This window comes from Dendrobates tinctorius, unplaced genomic scaffold (genome assembly GCF_039654945.1).
Source record: "Dendrobates tinctorius isolate UK_male_01 unplaced genomic scaffold, ASM3965494v1 ptg000370l, whole genome shotgun sequence".
In the NCBI taxonomy this organism is placed as follows: Eukaryota; Metazoa; Chordata; class Amphibia; order Anura; family Dendrobatidae; genus Dendrobates; species Dendrobates tinctorius.
Genome location: NW_027362036.1, coordinates 1134087 through 1144598, shown reverse-complemented (window position 1 = coordinate 1144598; position 10512 = coordinate 1134087). Strand labels below are relative to the sequence as shown.

The 10512-nt window shown below is 37.5% G+C and overlaps 1 protein-coding gene across 1 annotated transcript; it reads left to right on the top strand.

Moving 5' to 3' along the window:
- Positions 1–1595: 1595 nt before the first annotated feature.
- LOC141075755 (uncharacterized) lies at positions 1596–10201 on the top strand. Its single transcript, XM_073562899.1, has 2 exons — positions 1596–1843; positions 7081–10201. The coding sequence occupies exon 2, from the start codon at positions 7087–7089 to the stop codon at positions 9736–9738; it is 2652 nt and encodes an 883-aa protein (XP_073419000.1). The 5' UTR covers positions 1596–1843; positions 7081–7086; the 3' UTR covers positions 9739–10201.
- Positions 10202–10512: the final 311 nt, after the last annotated feature.

The following is a 10512-nucleotide window of genomic DNA, read 5'->3' as shown; positions in this document are numbered from 1 at the left end:
CTTCATGTGTTTTTTAGCAAACTCTATGCGGGCTTTCATATTGCTTGCACTAAGAGAGAGGCTTCCATTGGGCCACTCTGCCATAAAGGTCCGACTATCTTTGTAGAACTTTCTCCCATCACACTGCATCTGTGGAGCTCAGCCACAGTGATCTTGGGGTTCTTCTTTACCTCTCTCACCAAGGCTCTTCTCCCACAATTACTCCGTTTGGCTGGACGGCCAGTTCTCATGATTCTCATTTGGTCTGACATGCACTGTGAGCTGTGAGGTCTTATATAGACAGGTTTGTGCCTTTACAAATCAAGTCCTATCAGTATAATTAAACACAGCCGGACTCCAATGAAGGAGTAGAACCATCTCAAGGAGGATCACGAGGAAATGGAGAACATGTGACATAAATATGAGTGTCTGAGCAAAGGGTCTGAATACTTATAGCCATGTGATATTTCAGTTTTTCTAAATTTGCAAAAGTTTCTACAGTTCTGTTTTTTTTTTCAGTCAAGATTGGATGCAGTGCACATTAATGAGAAAAAAAATAACATTTTTTGAATTTACCAAATGGCTGCAATGAAACAGAGTGAAAAAATTAAAGGGGTCTGAATACTTTTCGTACCGACTGTATAATATGATTACTGCAATATATTAAGAGGAAAAACTTGGATGGGAGGAATGCTTCTACCTGGATACAGTTGTGCAGCCAGACTCTGATTCACGCTGCTCACGGTTTGGGCAGTGTGAATCAGGAGGCAGGTTTCCTTTAAAAGACGAATTTTTTTGTGTTTTTTAATAATAATAATAATAATAATAATAATAATAATAATAATAATGCAGGAATGTAAAATATAAAAATGCACAAATACATGAACTCTTCAAACACTAAACATGTGGTTCTCAATTCCAAAGACTAACTAATTTGGGCTGGGCCAAAAGCAATACTGTAAAATATCAGTATTTCTATAATAAAAAATATATGGATTAATTCTCTCATACAGAATCTAGCTAACAAGCTTTGCTTACTTTAGAGAAGTGACTGACTTATTCTGGGTTCCTTGGCTCACACAGCTGTCTCTCTTGTCAAATGTATAGGTCAAGATAGTCAAAGCTGTCAAAATGTGACTATTTAGAGATAATGAATGGTTCTAAAGATCTCAGACTTTAGGCTTAAATATCTCAGACTAAGGTAATGCATAAATAACTGTATACATATTGTTAAAATAACTACGGTTCACTTAATATGGAAGAACTTCTGAACATAGTGGCAAGCCACCATATGTGGTTATAATTTATAGGTCAGAATAGTATATAAGCCGGTCTAACTCTTGTTCAGGAGATCTCATATCCCTTGAGACTCTCGAACACCCGGACAGCTGCTCAAGACTATATGTAAGATAATGCTCGTTTTCTCTTCAAATAATTACTGCATGTCATGAACTTACTTTTCTTCATTTTTGTAATCACTTTTTGAATGAACAATTAAAAACAAGATTTATTTTATCCTCAATTCAACATTGCCTTTACTTTTGATTCTCAACCGTGCAAGAAGATATATATATATATATATTTTTCTACATTTTGGCGAGCCGTAGCCAGCCTGATCTTTTGTGCTAATTTTGGTTGGCATTCCTTCCTCGATTGTACAAGGGGGGAGCACGAACTCTGCTAAAAACCACCTGTTGTACAAGCCTCCTCAGGAATTCCACTATTTCACGGCACAAAAATCACACTGAACCTGAAGACGACGGGTGAGGATCGTAAAGAGCTGCATGCGTCTCATCCAGACGGAGATCTGAGGATTGCATAAGGACACAGAGGACCATCCATTGACGGGAAAGACTCTCAATAGGTGAGAAAAAATATAATGGATTTTATACATGATTATGCTAAGAAAAGTAACATAGATTTCAAGTTTGTTCATAATCATACGGATGCCCAATTATGGTCTAGTTTGTATAATCAATGTGAGGCAGAAAATGTTAAAATTGACAAAAGGTTTTTCTCAGTTAGAAAATTACAAAGGAAATTTCAAAATGTTATGCAGCTAGTTCATGTGTATAATAGCCTAGTCTTTGAGAAAACTGAACCTAACACCTATAAAACATGCATTGTCACACAAGACATTAATCACACTGACACACCAGGTGACACACAAGAGTCTGACGGGGATTACTTTGATTGTCCAAATTGCTTGATTTTGTCAGAACATATAGAACAATTGGAAGATCAAATAGATACCAGGACAGAGTTATTGTCTAAATTACGACAAGATATAAAGAGGGTTTCTGTTAACACAAGATCAACAGGTAAACAGGAGGACGGTGTTGCTGCCTCTTCATTTGTACCAAATATGCAAAATCCAGATGCTTCAGTAGAGGAATTAGAGGCAGTAGAATTACAACGGAAAAAATTACATGACAGAGCAGCACGCATTAATCTGAAAATACACGATCAGCTAATGAAAATTGTAAAAGACATTCCAAATTACAATGATAAGATGGATGCCTTTTATAATGCGGACACTTTTGAATCAAACACAGACAAATACAATCTGAATGATGAGCAAAAGAATAAAATATTCAAAGTTTGGTTACCTTCACATATGGGAAAAAGATTACAGACCACACCCAGATTAAATGATGAGAATGAAATGACAGATAGTACAAAAGAAGACAGACTTAGACAATTGGTATTGTTTACAACTGGAGAAGACATGCCTACAGTTGATATTTTAGGGAGTTTACAAACAAATATTTCTGAAGACCCATTCTCTTTTTTGGTAAAGTTTGAACAGGCCTATAGGATGGTAATGGATCTCAGGCCTCACGAAGAGCCAGCATCCATGATCAAATTTTTTGTAAAGAAGTTCAAGTACTTAGATCCTGCCTCAGTGCAATTGGCTAACACTCAGCCATCATTGCAAGAAGCAACAGTTTTTATTGACAGAATAAGGAGATCCATGAAACAAAATCAGGTCAAGGCTAAAATAGCGGTAGTTCATGAGAAGGAAGACAGTCAGCTGAAACCTAGAGCCACAGTAATCTCCAAGAGCAGGGATTACATTGAGCATAGAGGTAAAAATACTACACAAAGGAACAATATCCATTGTTATTTTTGTGGGATACCTGGACACTTGAAGTGGCAGTGCAGGAAATTTTTGAGAGCAGAATCAGAGATGGGTACACAAGGAACAGGTAAGCTTGGAAGGGAAAACGGACTCATGCCAAAATCATACAACACACCTTCCGCACCTGCATTACAATTATCTGCACCTGTTCATACTGCCAACAGACAAACACAGTCACCATATGCACCATTAATCAGACAGATCAGAGAAATGACAGTGAAGGAAACAGAGTCAAGGGATAGAATTCCAAGGTCTTTTAAAAAGGACACAGGTCTTCTCCCATCTCCTTCATCTTTCTGACAATCACAGACTATTCCTGTACCACATCCATTGGAATTTGTGACTCGAGTTACATTGGATGACTGTGGAAGACCATTTATCAAAGTAAGTTTAGCAGGACAGAATGTTGTATTTCTCATTGACACAGGAGCTCAGTTAAGTGTTACAAACCTTGATTTGAAGCTAAACCCAGATTCACCAGTTTGTACAATTGTCGGTTTCAGTGGAAAAGGTGGAACTAAAGCAACCTTAGTTCCCAATGTGATTTTGGAAATACCTAGTTCTTTCAAAACAGAAATTGACATCTGGTATTGTCGTGATTCTGAAAATATACTTGGCACAGATTTTATGCAGAAATTCGGATGGGTAGTTGACCTAGGAAATCAAGTGATCTGGAAAGATTCCAATGGTTGTAAACCGGTAGTCATTGATCCTAATGATTATAGCCATGTTGGAAGTATTTGCTTGAATGATGTGGTGTCATCTGACCATTTGTGGCCTGACACTAATGATGACAAGGTATTGACAGAAATTGTACAGCTTTTTCCTTCTCTTTGGGCTCAGTTCAGGAATCAGGTTGGAACAATGAAAGACGTTATCGTGAATGTGGAGGGGCGTGATCCCCCGCCACAGCGTCAGTATAAATTGCCTCCAGAATCAATTGACTCTATGTCAAAGATCATACAGGAATTGTTAGATCAAGGTGTTATCCGAAAGGCTAATTCTGTAAGTAACAATCCTTTGTGGTGTGTTTTGAAATCTGATGGTTCTTATCGAATGATATTGGATTTACGGATGTTCAATAAGCATACACCCAATGTCGCACCAATTGTGGCAGATACTCATGACATGATGGCAAGGTTAAATGCAAAGGCCAAATACTTTTCTGTACTGGACATTAGCAATGGTTTTTTCAGTATACCTCTTGAAAAGAGTTGTCAGTATAAGTTTGCATTTACTTTCTTGGACGAGCAATATCTGTTTTGCAGGTTACCTCAAGGAGCACATTTGTCACCTAGTGTTTTTCATCAGGCATTGGCAAAGGTATTATCCAGATTTTCGAGGCCTGATTGCATTCTGCAATATGTGGATGATATTTTATTGTCTACAGAGGATAAAGAGACACATGTTTCACTTCTGACAGAATTGTTTGAGTTGCTGCATGATGCAGGGTTGAAATTGAACACCAAAAAGGTCAAATTGATGCAGACTGAGGTCAGATTTTTAGGGGTGCTGTTGAGTCCAGGAAAAAGGCAGCCACTGCAGGAAAGAATTGAGGCAATTGCTTCCCTACCAATTCCGACATCACACAAGGCATTGAGACATTTTTTAGGTCTTATGAATTATTCAAGGGATTTCATTGAGAATTTTGCAGATAAGGCCAGATCTTTATATGATCTTTTGAAAGGTGAAAACAGTGATTACTTTGGTCCTTGGGGTGATGAACAGCAAACCTCATTTGAACAATTGAAAATGAATTTACAAAATGCACCTGCTTTGTCCACAGTAGATCCTTCGGCTCCATTTGCTTTGCAAGTGCATACATCGGGAACATCTGTTTCTGCTGTATTACTGCAATTACAGGGAGAAGAGTGGAGAATTTTGGGCTATTTTTCAAAACTTCTCTCACCTGTTGAAAAAGGTTTTGAGACCTGTGCAAGACACTTGGTAGGTGTGTACTTTGCAGTCAAAGCAACCGAACATATTGTCGGGTTCAACAAAATCATTTTGCAAACTCCTCACTCTACACTAAAACTTCTCTTTGAGAATAATATCCCAGGTGTGTCACATCAGAGATTTGCTCATTGGTTATTGTCATTGTCTCCCAAACAAATTGAGGTAGATTACAAGGCCAAATATGTTCTTCCTCAGCTGATGCAATATGAAGGACAAACTCATGATTGTTTACAGTCTTTTCAGGATCCAAGTCCATCACTTTTCAGACGGAAAGCAGAGGTAACAGACGAACCAATTTTTGTAGATGGTTCCAGATTCTATTCAGATGGGCACTATTATTCAGGATATGCCATTTTTTATCCCAAAAGAGGACAGGTTGTGAAGCACAAATTACCGAGTCATTTTTCAGCTCAAAGAGCAGAGCTAGAAGCAGTAAAAATGGTACTACAGCTGAATGAAGCAGATGATCAGTGTCCCATTGTGATCTACAGCGATAGCTCTTATGTTGTAAGATCACTGACAGATTACTTGTCAGTTTGGGAAAAAAGAGGCTATGTAGATTCATCTAATAAGACTCTTGTTCACAGTGACACACTGAAGACAATTTTCAGGATAGCATCAAAAAACCCTAATGGTTTTGCTATTGTCAAGGTTCCGGCCCATAAAAAATCTGATGATGAATTATCTGTTGGAAATGCAACCGCAGATATGCTAGCCAAAGAGGCAGCCCTGACAGGAGAAGAGGTGTTTGAACCTGAACCTCTCGAGGTTTCAGCAGTTCAAAGAACAGACACGCATATCCCTTCTTTTGCGGAAGAACAAGAAAAAGACTCATCTCTTGTTGCTTCCCGGGTTGATCCAAAACCTCCCTTTGTTTGTGAAAACGGGGTTTTGTGTCATGACTTAAACGGGGAGTTGCGTCCTGTTGTCCCAAGACATCTACAGGTTGAGTTCACAAAATACAATCATGAAAGTTTGGGTCATTTGGGCCAACAAAAATTGTTAGGCATTCTCAGAGAGAAATTTTACTGGGAAAAGATGGAAGAGACAGTGCAAAGTGTTGTTCAATCATGTCTCATTTGTGCCCAAATTAATCCAAGACCAAAAGGACAGAAACCGCCACTACTCCGAATCGCACCTGCAGAGGGTCCATGGTCTACGTTACAAATCGACTACATTGGACCGTTACCATCAGGTAAAAATGGTCTCAGGTATGCATTGGTTGTGGTAGATGTTTTTTCTAAGTGGGTTGAAATTTTACCTGTCAGGAAAGATGATGCTTTGTCTACAGCTAGAGCATTAGTTAATCATGTCTTTTGTACTTGGGGGATCCCAAGAATGATCACCTCTGATCGAGGAAGTCACTTTACAGGAAAAATCATGCAAGCCGTTTGTGCTATTCTAGGGGTACGACAACAGTTTCATGTACCCTACCATCCACAGTCTGCTGGTATTGTGGAAAGGATGAATAGAACAATAAAATCCAGAATTGCCAAGATGTTATTGGACAAAGGCAATACTTGGGTTGATGCAGTACCTTTTGTACTGTTGAGTGTAAGAGGAACAACCTCTGCCACAACTCAGTTTACTCCTTTTGAACTGATGACAGGAAGAAAAATGCCATTGATTTTTCCTCATGAACCATTTTTGTCTACACCACAAAAAGATGCTGTTGCAAGGTCCAAATGGTTGCAATTGTTACAGGAAAATTTGAAAACGATTCTTCCACATGCTGCATCAAGAATGCAGAGAATGGAGCCACCATATGTATCCAAATTCAAGAAAGGGGCTCTAGTGATGATTAAAACTTTCAGGAAGAATGGACCTTGGGAAAGTAATTGGGAAGGTCCCTTTGAAATTATCGAAACCATGGGACAAGTGATGATACTTGTGCAACGAGCATCTAAGGTGGTTAAAAATACCCGCAGACAACAAAAATTGTGGGTACATGTTGATCAATGCAAACTGTATATTGCAAAATAATGATACTGCATTTCTTTTAGGAAGAAATGGATTCCAATAAGAACTGGAATATGAAACTCCACGTCTTTGACGAAAGGGATTCAACACCAATCCTTCAGGAGAAAAAGACGTTGCCCAGGAAAAGCTACTATCTGATGGGAATCACATTTCTGCTGTTTTGTACTGTTTCAACTGTGATCTACGCTGAAGATATTTCACACCATGGAACAAATACTAGTGAAGTGAAGGAACTTTTCAAAGGAACTTTACATCCAAGGAAACCAAGAGGAACGAATCTACAAAGCTTAATAGATGAGGACATACCGGACGATTCAGTAGATATTACTGGAAACATTTGCATGGGTTTTGGTGCAAAATGCTGTATTGAGCTACACTTCATACATGACACTGACATAATATTACACGCAGCCACAGGACCTAAGACGAAGTTCACACAGTTACAAGGAGATTATATACACAATAATAAGACAGGCACATGGGAATGTAGTCCTACAGATGTGTTATTCTGGAATATAGAGATAAGAGGTGAAGAGAAAGCTGTGTGGTCAGGTGATATTACAAATGATATGATCGCAAAAGGGAAAGTTGAAACATCCAAAACAGATGCTTGGTTAAGGACACAACTATTTGGGAAAGTTTTAGATCCTGCATTTCTTTCTATTACAGAAGGAGACGAGGATTGGGTAAAAACATGGAATTTTCAGATAACCAGAGAACCAGTACAAGTACAGGTATCTGTAGTTTTTACAGTTTCAAATACTATAGCTCCAGAAGTAAGGGTTACACCACAAGCAGTATATAGTCAAGAAAATATGTCTCCTTTATTACTAAAATGCAGCACGAGGTTAGAACTACCTTCAGAATCTTTGTTAATATGGACCAAGGATAAATCATTTTTGGGAAGTTTTTCAAATGGTCCAACAAATGTTATACACAGAGGTCAATCCGGTAACGTGAGATGGTTAAATAAGGATTTTATTTTTTCTGTAGATAATCCATCTCCTAAGGATTCTGGACTTTACCAATGTTGCATTTTAACGAAATATAACTACAAACAATGTAGAGATGTAAAGGTAAATATATGGTCAGCAGTAGATAATGTATGCACACAGACAAGATTTCAACCATCTACTCCTTTTCAGATCAATCAGTTCCAAACTAAACCTCTGTTACGAGATGGAGTGTTTCTGACCATGGTATGGACCTTTAACATGTCTAACTGGAAAATCTCTTCTAGATATCCCCAGTGTCAACCACATCTCACTAACATGGAGATGGGAATAGAACAATGGTTTGGGAAAAGAACTTCAACACAGGTTAGAAGTAAGAGGGGAGTGTTAGAAGGTATTTTGGGGGGATTAGGAACAGTAGGAAGTTTAATTAACACTATGGACATTCATACACTTAAATCAGATCTGGAAAATATTGGGTATATTGGAGGAAAAGGGGTAAAGATTCAGAAAAGTTTGAATCAAGTCCTTGAAAAGATGGTTTTGAACACTGCTACTGTATTGGGATCTTCTGTATCACATCTTCAGGATGCTACTTTAGCTTTAATGGAAAGTGAACAGGAATCTCAAGTGGCCAAAACATGTCTAGAAATTCAGATTGAATATTCCACCAATCTGAAAATGATTGCACAAGCCTTACAAAGTGGAATTACCCCTTTAGGGCTAATAAGAAATTTGCCCATAGAATATAACTTTGCGTTAAACCATACAGATTTGTGGGTAAATAAGTGGTTAGGATGTGAACAGAACATTTGTGTAGGAACATCACTGATTCCAGTGTCAGGAAGAGAAGAAACCCTGGTTCCTATAGGTGTTCTGGGAATTCCTGTCAGCCCTACACAATTGTTATATTATCAATTACAGTACACAGATTTTGCATTTGATGGTACAAACATTGAACAATTAGACATTTCGTCATGCTTAAATTTTGTTTCCAAGGTAATGTGCCTACCTGGACAGGATAAAGTCATTTATCATTCATGTTTCCATAATCATACTTCTTGTTATGCCAGAGTTGAGAATGTCCACACGATACATGACTTGGTGACACCAGTAAGCGCTAACAAAACTTGTTTCCAAGTCATGTCAGGAAGAGAAGCAGTTTCTGCATTCTTCTCATCTTGTGTACATGTCGAAAATCTGACAATGGGTTTATATTGTATTGAGGGAAATGTTAAAACTCTCACAAAGAAGGAAGGAAGTATTAATATTACGTCAATAGGCTCAAGACGTCTGAAAATCCTTCCGATCCAGTTCAATTTGTCACAAGTTAATAAATTCCCTTGGGATTTGTGGACAAATGAAATAAAGAAAGACAAGGGTTTATTAAATCTGCTGACAAAACAATTAAAAGAAGCTGAAATTGTATTTAGACATGAACAAGGTAATCTAAATGACATTGACCATGAATGGACGAGTATGTCAGGCTCATCTTGGTGGAGGAATTTAGGAAAATCTGTAACTAGTTGGTCACAGTCTTCAGCAAAAATGGCAGCAGGAAATGTATTGTCTAATCCGATCGTTATTTTATTTATCATAGTTTTGCTGTGTATAATATATCAAATAATTATTATGTGCAAAATTAGGAGAATTTATAAGAATATAAAGATAGAAATGAAAAAGGAAGATGATATTTTAAGAGAGATGTTAAAACGAAAAAAAATATAACTCTCTGATCTAATTTTTGTTTTTACAATAGGTTTGAAAATTCAGATGACATTCAGGGCAGATGTTGATACAAGGTTTTCAGAATAAAGAATGAATGTGATACGAATGGTGAGAGAATGAGTTAGGATTGATTATGATATTTCTCAAATCATAATCAGGGGGGACTGTAAAATATCAGTATTTCTATAATAAAAAATATATGGATTAATTCTCTCATACAGAATCTAGCTAACAGGCTCTGCTTACTTTAGAGAAGTGACTGACTTATTCTGGGTTCCTTGGCTCACACAGCTGTCTCTCTTGTCAAATGTATAGGTCAAGATAGTCAAAGCTGTCAAAATGTGACTATTTAGAGATAATGAATGGTTCTAAAGATCTCAGACTTTAGGCTTAAATATCTCAGACTAAGGTAATGCATAAATAACTGTATACATATTGTTAAAATAACTACGGTTCACTTAATATGGAAGAACTTCTAAACATAGTGGCAAGCCACCATATGTGGTTATAATTTATAGGTCAGAATAGTATATAAGCCGGTCTAACTCTTGTTCAGGAGATCTCATATCCCTTGAGACTCTCGAACACCCGGACAGCTGCTCAAGACTATATGTAAGATAATGCTCGTTTTCTCTTCAAATAATTACTGCATGTCATGAACTTACTTTTCTTCATTTTTGTAATCACTTTTTGAATGAACAATTAAAAACAAGATTTATTTTATCCTCAATTCAACATTGCCTTTACTTTTGATTCTCAACCGTGCAAGAAGAT